Here is a 17851-nt window from a genome sequence, read left to right as displayed (position 1 = left end):
AGCCAGGATTCTGAAGGTAACTCCAGCTTCACTGTCCGTTACTCACTATTTCTAAACACCCACCAATCCTGCCTACTTTATTTACTTAGTATTTCTCCAATCTACCATCCTTCTCTGTTTGACCAATCACTGCCCTAACTCAGGCCTTTATAATCTCTCATTTGACCTACTCCTTCACCTCCTTTGAACCTGTGCACAAATATTAGCTTCTTAGGCTTTCTCTGATCACCTGTATAAAATTACCATCTGCTACATACATCCTGGTTCCCTGTACTGCCTTATATTCCTCAGTGGCATTTATCATCTTGTATATTATATAATTTCTAATTTCTGTCCTTTATATCACCACCCCACTTCAAGATGGCAAGAATTTATCTATTAGTGACTGTCCTAATAGGAAAAAAAAATGGCACATTTATATTAGGGTAACTTGAGAAGAATTTTTAAAAGTCAGTATTTATAAAGGTGTAGATATAGAGATAGTGAAGTACTCTTGGGACTAGTAATAATTGGGCAGTTGATACCATTTTTAAGCCCAAAAGGGCATAGTGAAGGAGCAGGTGCCTGAACCTGGATTCAGAGAGACTATGTAGAGGAGGCCACTAGGCAGGAGCTGTGGCCTTTGCCTCAGCTTGGCTGATTACCTCCTTAATTCTCACTAATCCTAAATTACCCAAGTTCCTTCTTTTCTGGCCCATTTCACAGTCCAAACCCAACTTTAAGCCAGAGGACAAGGGGAGCACTTGATGTAGTCCATGCAGTACGGCCTCCCAGTGCATAGGGCAGGTGGAGGGTGGAAACTAAATCTACATAGAGGAGAGGGAAGGTATTCAGAATATCTTTTTTCTTTACTGTCAGCACCTTGAAGAGTGCCTGGCATATAGATAATATTTGTTGAATGAAAGAATTTGTTACTGCTTTACTGGCTGCATGAACTTTAGTTTTGTCTATTCTATTATAACTTGATGGCTGCATTCCTACATACTTGATATCAACTCCTCATCAGCTACAAAAGCAGTATTCCCCTCTCCCCCTTTTTAAACATCAAAACTCTTTTAAAAAAACATTCATAAATGCATCCCCAATATATAACAGATAAAAGTATAGTAAACAATCCCAAGTCTGTCTGCTTGGGTTCCCTCTTTGCCTATCAGGAATATGACTGTCTTGTTTGAAGCCCACTGAAGTAGAAAACGGGATGACAGACACATTCTTCAATGTGGCATAAGATTTCCATGCTTGGCTCCTGCCTATCTCTGCATCCTTATTTCTCAGTAGTTTCCTTATGTTTTACTATCCTGTAATTGAAAGAATTACAAAACTAGTTCTCTATACACGCTTTCTTTCTGTTCCAGCTGCTGGGAATTAGCTTCCTTTGTGCTTTTTTTTTTATTTGAATGATAACATGTTTACATTCATTAAAATTAATAAAGATTCATTACAGTTGTTTTCTCTTTAGGCATAATTGGATCTCCTATACTGAGACATTGAATGAAACTTTGTTTTTTCCCCATTATATATTAAGCTCCTTGAGGTTCTTTTCAACTTTGCATTATTTCAGGATTTCTATTGTTAAGAGTTAAGGTTGGCCCACTTCTCTGATGTGAGGTTCATGGCAGGAAGGTTCCATGTCGCTCAGCTGCAGAGTAGAAAATACTGAGCAGGGCATACATTGGGATGCTGTCATTATAATATAAACTGTGTTTATAAAAGGACATCATCAATTCAGAAAATACCTTTTTCATTGACTGCAATGGTGCCTGGTGATCTTTCTATTACAATGCTAAATTATGGTCGTTTAAATTATAGAATCATACATGCGTTTATGTTAAAGTAATTATCAAGCTAGCTGTGACCTATGAGAAAAATCCTGAAGAAATGACAAAGGGATCAGGTGAGTGTTTTTGAAGTCAAGTGTGAAAAGTCAGACCACTCCGGGTCATGGGACCCTGCCAAGGCAGAGCAGGTCAAGTGCTGTGCCCAGTGAGACCAGCCCCCAGTATGGTGCCAGGGACTGGGTGTGAGAAGCCAAAAATTGAGAATACACCTCAGAAAGGGGACATGGACAGATACCACAGACTAATTTGCATATCTCATGATTTAGCCCTAAGGTTGTGCTGATAATGGATCAGATATTTTCAGAGTTCAGTATTTTCAAAACCATCACTGATCACCTGTTGGCATTGTTTTACATCTCAACCAAGGACACACTTTTGGGACATTTGTTTAACAAGTGGTAAGCTTTTATTTGAAATGTTCGATTAAAGCAGAAGAGTCAGGCATTTTTTGTGCCTCCCCAAAGAAAGGTTTGTTTACTGTCCTTTGTGAATAAATATAATGTCATTATTTCCCATAAAGGAAAAGCTGATAGGGAGAGTAATGGGTAAGGTTAGGCAATGTTAAGCTCGTATATTAGTATGTTTAAGAGTGATCAGTTTAGGGATCTCTGTGACAGAGATGCCAACGTTCACAGTACTGTCTCATGTTGGAAACATGTGTCTCCCCCACTTTTCCTCAGTCCTCTGAAATGATGGCCCTTTAGGAATTGACAGATACTATGCATATTTCTGTGCTGCTATGTGATTTGTCTAAAACAAAAGTTTCACAAAACAATTCTTACCATTGCCATTTAAGAGTCACTCTGATATGTTCTGTTTTCATTACAAACAAATGCTCATTATGATTTGTGAAATTAACTTCATAATTTCCTAATGGATAACACCTTGAAGTATGAAAAGTGCTACAGGATCTTTTATAGCTTTCCTCCTCCAGCTCTCTGTAATCTGCTACCATCTGTGGTGTAGGAAAGATTTCAGCAGTGACCACTGAAGGCCCTAAGATCTTGTCTCAACAAATAGCAAGGTATGTAACGGACTTTGGACAGGTTGTTTAACATCTCTGAGTTACAGATTATTCACCGGCAAAATGAGGGGCTTATATGATATTGTCTCTAAGTACTATCAGTTCTGACCACCTGTGAACTTTCATTTTAAAGAAAATACCTATTTCTATGGCCTTTAGACATTAGGGAATTTTGTCAAATTAAATAAATCTCAGTCAGGTTTGATGGTCAGTGGGGCCCACTGTCTGGTGTGTGTGGAAGGGTGTTGTATTTTACATCAGGAACTTCACAGCCCCTGGGAAATATAGGTCAAAGCCCTTTGCTCCCCTTACTCAGCTTTAGGGCGCAGTGACTAGAGGTGGGCAATTGCTTTGGGGTAGGTATTGTCATTGGAAAGGAAGAAACCATTTTCTGGAAGAAAACAATTGGTTGAGGCTAGCTTTAAGCAGCTGTTTCATAATGGACAAAATGACTAGCTCATCCATTCTTCGTTTATTTCTCTGTATCCTCTATCAAATTTCTGAGTAAAGATTTTACACTGTGCTTGATTAACATTCAAATATTATGTTTCAAATATTTTTTAAAAATAAAACTAGGCTTTCAAATCATAATTATGGCTTATAACTCTCTATTTTTCATATACTTACTATGTCAAGTTACCAATTTCATGTTATGTTTTTTCAAAAGAGTATTCCTGCCACAACTCAGAGCTCAGCTGAATCAGAGCAGTGACTAGAAAATCTGAGAAAGCTGAGCTTCAAAATAAGGTCTGGAAAGTGTTTCTTATTGTTACAAGAGAATCAAAATGATTTTCCTGAGCTTTAAGTCTATATAAGTATTTACTTGAAACTTAGCAGTGTAAAAGATAATGTGCAAAAATGTGAAAATGAGAAAAAACAGTTTCAGAACAAGAGTTAGTGATTATATGAGACTTAGCAGAGCAGAATATAGTCTAAGTATTAATCTGTCTAAGCTGTTTGGGAACAGATGTATGTGAAACAGATACCCGGTGTTCTGTTGTGTACACCCCAAGTGAGACATCTGTTGGTAGACCGTGTGGTCAGAAATAATGGAAGCAGGGGTTAAACCCCAATATGACCTATTACTCATGTGAATTATTGAAGGACTAATTACTCAGTAAAACATGATGCTTTGATTCATCAGTCTACACATTAAGAAAGAATCCTCTTTAGAAAAAAATTAATTCTGTTCCTAAGCTGTCAAATTTGAGGAAATTTTTAAAAGATGGATGCAAAGACTCAAATTTCCATAGTAACTGCAAATACTATCTGCTTATAAAGTTTTAAAATGTTTTCACAGGTCTACTACTTTATCATAAAAATAGCCTCAAAGGTTTTAGCTTTTTGTTAAGGTAGGTTGGGTCTCACAGAAAACAAATGTAGAGTGAATTTTCTAAAGCAGGGCTGTCCAGTTAGACTTCCTGAAATGATGGGAGTGCACTGTATCTGAACTGTTCAATACAGTTGCCACCAGCTACATGTGGCTATTGAACAGAAGCATGGCTAGTGTGACTGAGAAACTGAATTTTTAATTATATTTAATTTTCATTCAATAACTGCATGTGGCAAGTGGCAACTGCATTGGACAACACAGCTCTGACACATAAAGAGTTGAAAATGTTTACTTTATTCCCAAGCTTTCATTTTAGTCTTTGTTTCTACATAGAAAGGAAGATACAGCTTTCAAAAAACGAACCTGAATGTAGAACTGGTGTGGTTATGCAATTTGAGCTGCCTTTTTAAAGATAAAGCAACTGAGTTGAGAGATTTCAAAGTGGCAGAGTCCTCTAACATATTTCGTGGGCTGGGCATAGTAGCTCATACCTGTAATCCTAGCACTTTGGGAGGCTGAGGTGGGAGGATTGCTTGAGCCCAGGAGTTCGAGACCAGCCTGAGCAACATAGCAAGACCCCATCTCAGGGAAAAAATGTGTGTATATATATGCATACATATATATACATACATACATATATACACACACACATATATATAAACATATTTTGTGTGTACAAAATATTTTATGTGTAGATTAGTTGGTTACTAGTAAAGTTGAAGTCTTGTCTATAGAAATCATTGTATTTTTCATGGTCATTGTGCTACATTGTTTGAACTGAAATTTGGCAAATTCAATCTGTTTCTTACTGCAAGAATAGTACATAGATTTGAAATGGCACGTCTCTTAGTCTGTGTACTCTGACCCTGTGAACATCTGGAAACTAATGTTATTCCTAAATATACTGTGACCACATGGCACCATCTGAAGGCAAACACTTTTTAAAACTGATCTACTTTTGTGGACCTGTCCTCTCTCTCTTTCCTGCACCCCCCATGGGGCCCTTTGGGGCTGGAACTGGCACAGACCTATTCCCCTAGGAGTGGATTCATTGAAGCCAAGGGACATGCAAATTGAGAATCAGATAGACTGGACCAAGGTCATTAAACCAGAGAGGTCAATCCAGATGGGGTTGTCCAAAGTAGGAAGTTCTGAAGTGAATTGCAGGGATCTAAACATGGTAAAGCTAAAGGAATAGAGAACCAGGGCAATGGATATAGAGAACAGAGCAATTGAGTATGCAGGAAGATGCTATTGCTTAGACTGGACGTTTTTGTACCCTCTGTAATTTGAGAAAATGGACCATCCTTGGCTGGGCACGGTGGCTCATGCCTGTAATCCCAGCACTTTGGGAGGCCGAGGTGGGTGGATCACGAGGTCAGGAGATCGAGACTATCCTGGCTAACACGGTGAAACCCCATCTCTACTAAAAAAAAAAAAAAAAAAAAAAAAATTAGCCAGGTGTGGTGGCGGGTGCCTGTAGTCCCAGCTCCTTGGGAGTCTGAGGCAGGAGAATGGCCTGAACCTGGGAGGCGGAGCTTGCAGTGAGCCAAGATGGCACCACTGCACTTCAGCCTGGGTGACAGAGCAAGACTCCATCTCAAAAAAAAAAAAAAAAAAAAAAAGAAAATGGACCATCCTTGTTGAAATGGTCAGGGATGTAGTAGATATAATTCATTACAGTTGTGTAATCTCAGCACTATGCATAACCATATCGCTTGTTATCCCACCTAGCCTGCCACTTGATTGGGTTATTAGATTACATTTCAGACATTGACAAATCTACAAGCATCATTAAAATCCTAAACACAGACTTCTTCAAAGCCTTCTGACTGTATTCCTGCCCAAGTTTTAGAAGTACTATGCCAATGATGGTGGTAGTATATGCTGAGCAACTGAGTTTTGATTGTATGTGTTTGCATGTGTATGTGGGTGTGGTGAGCACCAGGAAGGAACTCTCAGCCATGGCTCTAAATGCTCTTGTGTTGGCCAAAATCGGTATGAGCTAGGAGGAGAAAAACAAAGGAGAAGCATGAAGTCGAAGGACATTAAACCATTTGCCAACTTTTGACATGCAAACCAGAATTTGAGGAACCTTAGTGTAATGGATGACTGAATTCAGAGGTAGACAGGCAAGCAGGAAGGTATAGTTACCAAAAATATTTACCATTGGTGAGCATCTTTGTCATTGGCATGGTGTTATGAACTTATATTAAGCCTAAGGGTAAGTCTAAAATGATGAACCAGCTGGCATCAGGGAATTCCCATGTCCATTCCTAGATTTTCATTAGAAACAGTGTTCTGGAAACTAACACTGCTGCTACACAGCAGTGCCCAGTGCTTGACTGAAAATAGTGAACACTTATATTTGTTTACTCTGCTAGGTTCTGTGCTAAGTATCTTACCTTGTTTAATCTTAGCAAAGAAACTATGTAGTCTAGATAGGATTTTTATCCCTAGGGTGCAGAGGTATTAAATAACTTGCCCAAGATCATAGTACTAATGCAATTGCTGGGGTTCAAAGCTAGGCAGTCTGACTCCAGAGCCTGCACTGTCCCCATTAGGTTATGTTGCTTCCCAAGTCAAGCAAGCAAGAATTCCCCCTAATGCCATCAGGAGTCTGTCTGACATCTGAGTTGGTGGTAGTAAAGCATCATGGTCTGAACCAAAATAATAAAAACCTTTGAAACAACATTATCTGACTTCTTTCAGGCTTTTAAGACAGTTCTGTCATCAACAGCTTATTCCATTTCTCTGGCCACTTCCAATTTCTGAACAAATGAAGAAAATGGGAGTGATAAATTGGAGTTTTTAACAAGTTTTTTAATCCAGTATCTTTTCATGGAAACCACCAAACATACCCAAATGTAGAAATAATTATGTAATAAGCCTTCACATTCAACCCTAAGAGGGGCGAGGCTCTATGTGACCCATTACTGAGTTTAAACAGTTTTCAATTTATGGCCAGTCTTATTTCATCTATACTCTACCCACATCCCTTCCTCCCCTGGAATGATTGAAGTAATTCCTAGGCATCATATAATTTCATCTATAAGCATCTCAGCATGTATCTCTAGGAGATAAAGATTTTCTAAAAAATCATATTACTACTCTTCAAATTTAAAATCATCTTTATAGTTTTACATATCTAGTTAGTGTCCAGATTTTCCTGATATTTTCTCTTTTAATATGTCAGTGTTGAAATGAGGTCCATATTATAGTTGATGGCTATGCCTTTTAAATTTTCTCATCCACAGATTCTTCTTCCTTTTTTATTCCATTCAATTTATGTTTTGAACAAACTAGCTTGGCCTGTAGTTTCTCATGGGCAAGAATAACCTTCGGACTGGGATGCCCATCACGCTGATACCTGTAAAGGGGATGAGGCAGGCTGGGGAAGGGAGAGCCTCTGAGCATGATCAGATATCACAAGGTCTTTGCTTACCTAAGGTGAGGACTTGGGAAAAAAATTGCCCATTAGGAGTCCTGCCTTGGGCGAAAGTGGCCAAACTTCAGCTGTGCTGTCACAGGCTGTGGGCTGCCTTGGAAATGTAGGACCTCAGCTCCTCTGAAGTTGAGGTGGAGCTTGAGGGTACCAATCCCTGGTGGCCATTACAATGATAACTACACTCATTGCCATGGCATGGCAAGTTTCTCCTCAAAGGTGGATCCTAGAATCCACCATGACCAGTGAGGGTTTTTTTTTATTGTTATGATCACTATAAACTCAAGGATTTAAACCTATTAAATATTTTTCAATTCACAGCAATGCATATTTTTACTGATCTTCAAATTGTCACAATTTTGGATTTTTAGACCAATGGGAGCCCCTTCATCTTGACTTCTGAGTTCTTTTGACATTACCTCAGCTGTCTGATAGCTTCCCTGCTTTCTCGAATGGCAAGATAATCCAGGTTCATCTTGAACATTTCATGCTTGAGATACGGAATCGAGCTCATTATCAGAGGGGCCTGCTTGCTTTTACTGGGTAGTGGTATTAGAGACCACAATTTGAGAACTAAGCAACATCATTGCTAAAACTTCCCCTATGTGTACCTTGTTACTTACGTTTCTCAAAGAACAGAGCTAGAAAATATGTTGGGCTTTTTTGTTTTGTTTTTAAAGAAAAAATGTATCATAGGATTATGCTGATACTTCCAATTCAAGTGCAAGCCTAAGCTTTTCACATTGTCTCTTTTCTCCTACCCTTAAAGTCCTGATTCCTAACTGTAACAACATCATTACTCATTTGCTTTCTTTATATTATATAGACACAGTAGAGTAACAACACCAGAACTGCCAATCAAAAGTATAATTACTGAAACCCACTTAAGATAGTTCTACAATTTTTTTTTTTTGTTCATAGAGTGTACACTACTAGGGAGGTGTAGTCAAATTAGTATGTTTTAAAGACACTTGGAATAATTCATATCTGTGAAGTTATACCCCCAACTTATTTGTTTTTTCTACTGTTTCATTTTGCTTTTGATGTTTAGGCTTTTCTTTTTAAAAAACAATTTTATAATTACGTGAAATACTTATATGGTTCCAAAGTCAAATCTACTAAACAAACTATATTCTGGGAAGTATAGCTTTTATCTGTCTCCCTTCTATGCTTTTCCTCCTTCCTGTAGGGAGGAAAGCTTATTTGTTCCTCAAAGCTCTGGCTTGTTCTTTTATTTTATATAAGTGAACATGTGCATATATTCTTTTCGTCACCCCCACAGTACCCACCTACTTAAACACATGTACCATGTATGTGTTTTTCCACGTTGATTTCTTTCTTACTTAACGATATGCCCAGAAGATCACTCTGTAGCGCTTTACATCGGCGCCAAAATCCATTATGTACTATTGTTTATTGAACTCTCTGTTGGAGAAGTTTGGATTGTTTCTAGTCATTTTTGTTATCACAAATAGTGGTTTAATAAAGAACTTTTACTTTCTGTTTTTTTCAATATGCTTTTAGGATAGATGCTAGAAGTGAGATTGCTGAGTCAAAGAACAAATGTGTTAGGCCGGGCGCGGTGGCTCAAGCCTGTAATCCCAGCACTTTGGGAGGCCGAGACGGGCGGATCACAAGGTCAGGAGATCGAGACCATCCTGGCTAACACGGCGAAACCCCGTCTCTACTAAAAACACAAAAAAAATTAGCCGGGCGAGGTGGCGGCGCCTGTGGTCCCAGCTACTCGGGAGACTGAGGCAGGAGAATGGCGGGAACCCGGGAGGCGGAGCTTGCAGTGAGCTGAGATCTGGCCACTGCACTCCAGCCTGGGCGACAGAGCGAGACTCCGTCTCAAAAAAAAAAAAAAAAAAAACAAAAAACAAAAAAACAAACAAATGTGTTAATAATTTTGCCCAATATTATTAAATTCTTTCAAAAGACTTGTGCAGCTTTGCTTTTTAAAATCATTATTGTAGAAGGGCATCTATCTCCTGAAAATTTCTCCAGGAGAGTTTCTTGCCAAAGTTTAAAAAAACAACCTGATACATAATAAATGGTATCTCAGCATAGTTTAAATTTGTGTTTTTCTTATTAAATCATTCATGTTTTTAGCCTATTCCTCCTGACATTTAGGGGGCACCAATTATGGGGTCTCTGGAAGGTTCCAAGATGCTGTAATCAATTTGACATGATTTCCATCTTAAGATATTCACAATCTTCAGGAAGATATATTGACAAAAGAATAACTACATGATCTGTTTTGTGTGCAACTTAGGTAGTACTTACAGAGCATTATAAATGCACATGGAGAAATAGGTAAAGGAGAAAATCATTCTGTTGGGTGGGCCAAGGGGGAAGTCAGGAAAAGCTACAGAGAGGTTCGAGAGTAAACTTGAATGTGGGCCTTGAAGTATGATTAGGAGTTAGCAAGACGAAGGAGCAAGGAACCCATTCTAGAAAAAGAAAATTTTGAAAAATCTCAAAAAAAAAAAAAAAAAAGATGCTTTGTCCTATTTGGAAAATAAGAACATTGTCTTGTTTATGGGGGAGATGACAGTGCTTTGTTTTTAGTCAGTAGTTTATACAGCATTTTGAATAGCATGCGAGGAAATTGGCGTCTCAAACTGAGAGTTGGGGAAGGTGTGACAAAGGCTGGGCATTAGGTGAGATCAAGTATTTGTTTTTTTTTTTTTGGTAAAGTAGGTAGCAGGATAGATTACAAATGGGCTCCACACTGAGGAGTCCAGTGTGATGGCTGATCCAGCAGATCAGGAGGCAGTGGCTGCAAAGCAGGGAGAATGGTGAGGTAAGCCTAGATGCAAGGGATATTCTCAAAGACAGAATTTGGAGGATGTGAGGCTTAAAAAGGAAATAAATAATAGTGATGCTGAGATTTCTAGCTTGAGCAGTGGGATAGTAGACACTGTGCAAATTAATTTTTAAATCAGCACAATGAGAAGCATCTTATTTAAAATATATTTGACCAAATCTTAGCATCAGATGTGCCAGTGACTTGCAAAATGTGTGAACAGAAGAGAAGTAGCTTCAAAAGTGCACAAACTGGAGAAATTGCTCCTGAAGGACTGTAAGTTGAACCCTTTTAAGCCTATGATCTGTGTTTTATGAGCCCTAGGCTCTTTCCTTCTGTATCCTGTTTCTTATTAGAGTAGAGGCTGCTTAAAAATAATCATAGTTTAAAGCTTTCTATTTTCAGAAAATATTATTCATTAGATGTTAGTAAATAATGTAATCTTTGTACATTCATAATTCTGTATTATTGGAGTGTAAAAAGTCAGTGGAATAGTAATTTGTAAATATGTCAATTTTTATCTGTGGAAAATAACTGCTCATACCATTTTAAGCTTAAAAGTTCATTTACTTCTTAAAATATCCATGTTGATATTATTTTGTCTAGTACAAATAATTAATATTTACCCCAAATTAAGCTTTTAAGTTTACTAAATGTTACAAACATAATTCAAAGCACTGTTTAGTGTCCATCTGTGCAGGAAAAATAAGATCAATACAATTGAGCAGCTGTTAGCATGTATTGGTTTCCTTATATTTTAAGTATGTTTTCATGTTTTGAAGGTGTAAAGGGATGACAGTATGTTTTGTTGTGGTTTTCATCATACAGATAAAAATTTACTACAGTTGAAATCTTGGTGAACATAATACATTTTAAAAGTTCCATTCCTCACCCATTTATCTGGATATTTAAACACAGTAAAATAAATAACATGGATACATTTTTGTCATGTGATTTGATTTATGTTTTTTAAAAAGTAGAAATAAATTTCTAAAAGTTATTTTTATTTTTTTAAATTTAGCATTTTTCATATTTGAGGAACAAACACTATGTCTTGGTACCCTAGCTTCTGTACTAAAAACACATCTGTCATGTTACAGGTTGTTTTAATGTTTTTCATTGGGATCAGACCTACTCTGGAAATATCTCATGGGTGAGCTTTATTTTTATGAAATGTTCTTGGCACTTGAAGACCTTCGTAGGTACGTGCTTGACTCATCTTGCATCCAGTTCTTCTGCATGGAAAATATGTGCATTGAGATTCTAAGTGCCTTTTCAAATTTGACCTTCTTAGATAATAATATGAGTCCCAACAATTAGGAAAACTATGGAATGCCTTTTGGCTTTGACTTTTCAAAGATTTTTAGTCAGTAATATTTAATTAGTATTCTCTGTGTACATTGTACATTTTTGTGTGATATGACTAGTTCCAAAGGAATATTCTAGAAGATCTCAGCCTTCTGCTTTTGAAGGTGATAATGTACTACTAAATTATGCATTGCTTTACATTAAAATAATGTTACAGCCGTTACTTATTGCTTAACTAGTGGGTATAGGACATCAGGTTGAAATAATTGATTTTGAAGTGAAGAATTCTTGTTTATATCTTAAACTAACCAAGTATGTTCCTTAACTTTGAGAATAACAATGACCTTTTTCATTATTCTTGAGTAGACTGGATAAATCAGAAAACTCATGTTAGAGGTCCCTGTAAAAACTTCAGTCTTATTTGGTAAGTGTTCTTCCTTTATAAGAGTATCAATAAAATCAGGTAAATTTAAACTCTGAAAATTCTACATACTGTCTATCACGTTCAATTTACTGTTAAACAATACTATGCACTGGAAAATTTTTTTTCACCTTTATGAAACCGCTGGTCATTACTGCTGCTACTGATGCTCTTTTGTCTGCACATACTGTTGCAACATAATGTGTTGTGCATTTGATACGGATATTATCATATTGCCATAAGGAGCTGCTATTATTTTAGACACCAACTGATTCCATGATAGTGTCAGATTTCTTTAACATATGCTTATGTTTTTGTACAAATGACCCCAAGAAACATCTGCTAGTTTTGTGGTGGTATCTACTGTTTCTTTTTTAGAATTTGACCTGTCAGTCACTTTTTAACGTGAATCTACAATATTAGAGTTGTATTCCTTTCTAGTTTTTATGCTATTGATATTAACAAAATCGAGTCAATTTTATGGCATAATGCAAAGAGAAACTGAAGCTGTCTATGGATGTTATTTTAAAAATACCCTTTTCATGATTGTGCCTTTAAAATTTTATCATTGGTTGACACTTTAAAATTGAAAAGTGCCCTTTTAATGGATCTTTTAGGTTTCAAAATCTTAAGTCGAAAACTTCTGTCTATTGGTCCTGAAATTACTCTCTGAATTTGATAAGTATGTAGTACTTGTGGTATATCCTTGGTCAGTTTATATCCTGTGCTAATTGCTAATCTTACTTTGTTTCTTCGATGGGTGTGTGAGGACAGGCAAAGAAAAAGGAAGTGTAATTTCTATAAAACTGAAATCTTCATGGAGATTAGAGAATTTCCTAAATAAAAGAAGCCATTCATTCTGTTGTAGTTGGGATCCCTTCTTTTACTTGCTTTTCATGATCTTGACTGAGAAGCAACAATCGAGATTTCCATTGCCCGACACTTTCTCTTCTGCTTTTCTTTTTGTTTCTCTTACATTTTTAAAGATAGCTGTTTATTCAAAAACAATGTGAACTTTTATTTATCGGACTTAAACCTGGAACATCAACAAAACAAAGAACAAACAAAACTATCTTTCCAACTTTATTTTATTAGAGGATGCTATCAATACAATTTTGTATTACATTCACACTTGATACCAAACCTAAACCCAAGAAAGTGTGTCCTGTGTTGCAGCATATCCCTCTGTTTAAGATAATAACTAGAACAATTTACTTTTATTTTCTACTCATCTGCTCTCTGTGCATCAGCTGTTGTCCTCCCTCAGCCTCGAAGCATGTCATCATTTTCATCTCCATGCTCATTCAGTCATCCTTGCTGCTCTTAGTCCCCTTTTTGTCCCTTGGGTGACTTATGTCATTAGGACAACCTTCTGTCCCCACTTGGCTGAAACTGAGCTGAGGCCCTTGCCAGTTGCATTAGGTGTGGCACCTTTCATGGCTCAGTTTGGGTCTCTGTGATATCTGTGTGCCTTCTACTCCAAAACTCCATTCTGCCAGAGGTGGCAGGGTGACTGGAAGCTTTAGTTTCGGTGATAAAACCCAACCGTGGCTATGCTGAGTGTCTAAGTAGCTTTCATTTAGGCCTTAGATGAAATAAGAGAGTCAGGTGCCTCTGTGACCCTTGAGAAAGAGAGATTTCCCGCGGCTCTCTGGGCCCAGCACTCAACCATTGAAGTAAGCTGGTTAGTATAATTTCCCTAAATTGTGGTTTAGTTTCCCTATGTGTAGGACTGGAGTAGGACAAAGTAAGGGGAGTCCCTAGTGACCTTTCTGCCTCCTGAGGAGCAGGCCATTTACTTTCAGTTGTAGCTTCCCATCTGTCTGTCCCTACTACGCTATCCAAGGCCCTGGAGGAGCCACAGGATAAGGGAGGAGATTCATGGAAAAGGGCCTTCAGGTACTAGGTATATCTGGAGTAACATTTAAAGTTTGAAAGACTCTTTAACAATTTTCCTCTGACACTTATTACTGCCTATACTGGTTTAGTTTTAGTACAGTAAATTTTGTCTATCATGGGGGTGAAGAAAATAGAAATATTCACATTAACTTTGTATGGTGCTTGGTATGATACTCTGAACAGGTGCACCCATAATTGTTTACTTGATGTTCTTTTTAATAAGTCAATTATATCATGGGAAATTGAAGAACAGCAAAGTTAATTTGTTTAATCATTCTATGGGAAATCTTGCATGCTCGTTTACTAGAGGAACATTGGGTTTCTTCCTTAAAGGACAAGGCTTTGTTTTGTTTTTAATAAGACACACTCTTTATAATTAAAACAAAATCCCAGTGTTAAGTGATTACTGTTTTAAATAATTGGATTTCTTTCCTTTGTTTCTCTGATCCCTATATATGAGAAAAAAATCTAATGGTGTCTTAGGATAATAAATATTTCTAGATTAAAAAGTTCTCTTAACCACTGATAGTTAATAATACTTCTCAAAGTTTATGGATGATACAGAATGTAATGTAAGGTTGAGAATTTTAGATTTGGAAAAGGCAGGGATACAAAAACTAGTGAAAAACAACAAACTGGAAACACTTTTAAAATAGTGATGTATTTATCTTTGCAATAAATTATTCAGAAATATAAATAAACTCACTATTTACATAGTTTTATTTAAATTTGTCCTCAGAATACTAAATTTAGTACTATACATTTTCTTCTTTCAGATCAATGCTTTCCTGAAAATGGTATTTTAATATCTGCAGATGGTTTAGTTTAACAGTGGTTGGGGTAAAAATGACCTAGGGAAGCACAATGTGACAGCCCAGCACTGTTACCTTTAGAGAAACTCTCAGAATAAACTCTATTCCCCTTTCCTTCTCTTTCCCCTTTCCATACTCAAGAGCCCTTTTCTGAGTCTCTTAAGTCATGTGTGGACCTTGGAGAGGATAAATAGCAGGGTGAGTGCTAAGAGGGGAGAGGGCTTTGCTTGAGGCAAAGTTTTCCTCCATATGGGACCTTCCTCAAGCCCTCCCTTCAAACCCCTTAAATGAGAGCAAGAACTCCTAGGACAGAGGTCATGTGGAAAGCGGCATTAGCACGGAGGAGGGTGGTGTGGAGGGATGAAAGATGCAAAAAGCAGCATTAGCATGGGGGAAGGTGGGGTGGAGGGGTGTAAACGGAATGAGAAGTGAAGTGGTTGAAGGGCCATTTTTCTAGTTGACCTCTGGGCTTTGATGAACCTTTTCCAATGGACCTGTTTCTCCACTTAGCCCTGGGCTAATCTTGACTCTTAACTTTCCAGGTATATGGTTATGCTGATTTCTCCTGGGTTTGGAAGCTCTGAGGAGCGCTGGTTCTAGTTCAATCACAAGACTTAAAGAACAAGAAAAATAAAACAATTTTTAAAAATAATTAAAAAGATACTTTTAAAGAACCAGTGAAAACTTGGGAGTAAAAATATCGAAGACTTGAGAAATTTTCATCTTTACCCTTTGAGTGGGCAGCATGAGAAATTATTGTAAATGGTGCTTTCAAATCTTACACAAGGTTCTCAGTTACCTTCATCTGTATTCCCTAGACCGTATTGCATCCCTTGCTATCTTGACTAATTCCCACCTACAATAATTCAGTGGTCTCCCAATATAATCTGGTATTCTAATTAATAAGCTAAGAAATTATTTGTTTTTTCTCTCATTGGCGTTAAATATTCTTCAGTGCCCACATTTGGAAATATTGGAACACAGAAATGAAAAAAGATATGATCAGTTTCTCTGCTTGCCACGTTTTCCTTGATATGGCAATATGACAACAGGTCACTCTTTGAAGAAAATTCAGAGATGCTAAAATAGAAGTTAAAACTGAAGACAAGTCAAGGCAGGATAGTGTAGCCGTCTGCTAGGGCTGCCATAGCAAAATACTGCAGCCTGAGAGGCTTGAACAGAAATTTATCTTCTCACAGTTCTTGAGGCTGGAAGTCAAAGATCAAGGTGCCATTGGGGTTGGCTTCTGAAGAGGGTTCTCTTCCTGGCTTTCAGGTGGATACCTTCATACAGCATCCTCATGTGGACTTTTCTCTTTGCCTGCATGGGTAGAGATCTCTGGTGTCTTCCTTGTAAGAACACCAGTCCTATTGGATTAGGACCCTACACTATGACCTCGTTTAACCTAATTACCTTATTTAAGGCCCTATCTCCAAATACAGTCACATTGGGGGTTAGGGCTTCAACATATTTTAGAGGAACACAAGTCAGTCCATAACAGGTGGATTTACTATAGTTCTTCTTTACCTAAATCTTTCTTTTCCAACCTTGAGAGTGGGTTTTCGCCAGGTGTGGTGGCTCACACCTGTAATTCCAGCACTTTGGGAGACCAGGGAAGGTAGATTGCTTAAGCCCAGAAGTTCAAGATCAGCCTGGGCAACATGGCAAAACCCCATCTCTGCGGGGCGGGGTGGTGGGGGACGGGGAAATTAGCTGGGCTTGGTGGTGCTCACCTGTAGTCCCACCTACTCAAGACGCTGAGGCTGGAGGATCGCTACAGCCCAGGAGGCAGAGGTCACAGTGAGCAGAGATCGCACCACTGCACTCCAGCCTGGGTTACAGAGTGAGAACTTGTCTCAAAAAAAAAAAAAAAAGTGGGTTTTATTCTTCCCCTTAAATTCCTATTAATAGTGAGGTGAGGCTTTTTGTGTTTTTTTCAATACAATGGTTAATGTATGATTACTTAAAAATGATATATAACACCAAGAAATAAAGAATTGTTAGCCAAGTGAGAAGGAACATAAAGGAACATATTAAAATGGCTTGGAAAGATGGTAAATTTTTGCATTTTAAGTAGGTTTTCTCAACTCCAACTCTGCGGAACTTGGTCAATCTAATCAGTCTAAATGTAGCATAAATAATAATCTTAGTTACATGGACAGGAGAAATAGCAGTAGTAGCTCTCAAAGATAGTGAAATACATCTGAATATCACTAACAATGTCATGAATTTGCTTGTCCTAAAGTTTTCTGAAAGTATGAATTCATAACTGAGATTTTTTTTTGTCTGTGACTACTGATGTTTGAGGAGAGAGTAGTGTCAGCCCCCCCATTTATTACGTTTATTTCGTATTTTGATACTGAAATCAGTGTTCATTTTGTGTCTTCCTGATAAATCTTGCCTATAAGTAATTACCAAACATATTGAAAAGTTCTTAGGATTATCAGGTTGCTGGGCGCAACCTTAAAAGGCCATGCAGAAAAGTGACTTCGGTGGCTATTACCCTGCTTTATTTAAGTCTGAGCATTTAGTTTCCTAGTACAATCAGAAATACTGACCTACATTTAAAAGTGCAACACTGCCCTATCTGTTATCTAAATCCATTGTTTTCCTGAGAGGAAATACCAGAAAAGAGGGCACCAATATTATTTTTCTGCTGTTCTTGATCATAAGTGATTACCTTTTTTTTGGTTAGGCATTCTGCTTCTGAAAGATAACTGAGGTTGAAGTTGGTAGAACTAAGATTCTTATATAAAATCATAGGAAAGATAATTTTCAGGATTATTGAATCATATTAAAAAATGATATGACCATGTGAAACGATGATAAGGACTAAAATGAGTTAATTCAATTTGGAAATAGTTATATTAGAATTTGCTTCTGTTTTTGACGAATACTGCTTTTTGAAAATTCTGAGTATTTAAGCTTTTACTACAGTCATTCTCCCTAAAGGAGACATAGA

At 37.5% G+C, this 17851-nt stretch overlaps 1 protein-coding gene and 1 long non-coding RNA gene across 11 annotated transcripts in view; one reads left to right on the top strand and one right to left on the bottom strand.

Moving 5' to 3' along the window:
• Window positions 1-17851, top strand: part of CERKL (CERK like autophagy regulator) — a 141049-nt gene that overhangs the window by 21763 nt on the left and 101435 nt on the right. Inside the window, exon 1 of one of the 10 annotated variants that reach the window (XM_065525719.2) lies at window positions 12046-12181. The exons of the other annotated variants lie outside the window; for them this stretch is intronic. Coding sequence (XP_065381791.1) covers window positions 12145-12181 — 37 coding nt within the window. The 5' untranslated portion in view covers window positions 12046-12144. Of the gene's footprint in view, window positions 1-12045; window positions 12182-17851 lie in introns of those variants that run through there. 10 annotated transcript variants of the gene reach the window in all.
• Window positions 1-17851, bottom strand: part of LOC135966565 (uncharacterized) — a 33206-nt gene that overhangs the window by 6770 nt on the left and 8585 nt on the right. The window lies entirely within an intron of this gene.

The sequence above is a fragment of the Macaca fascicularis genome, chromosome 12, assembly GCF_037993035.2.
Source record: "Macaca fascicularis isolate 582-1 chromosome 12, T2T-MFA8v1.1".
Classification (NCBI taxonomy): Eukaryota; Metazoa; Chordata; class Mammalia; order Primates; family Cercopithecidae; genus Macaca; species Macaca fascicularis.
This window is presented reverse-complemented; position numbering and strand designations above follow the sequence as displayed.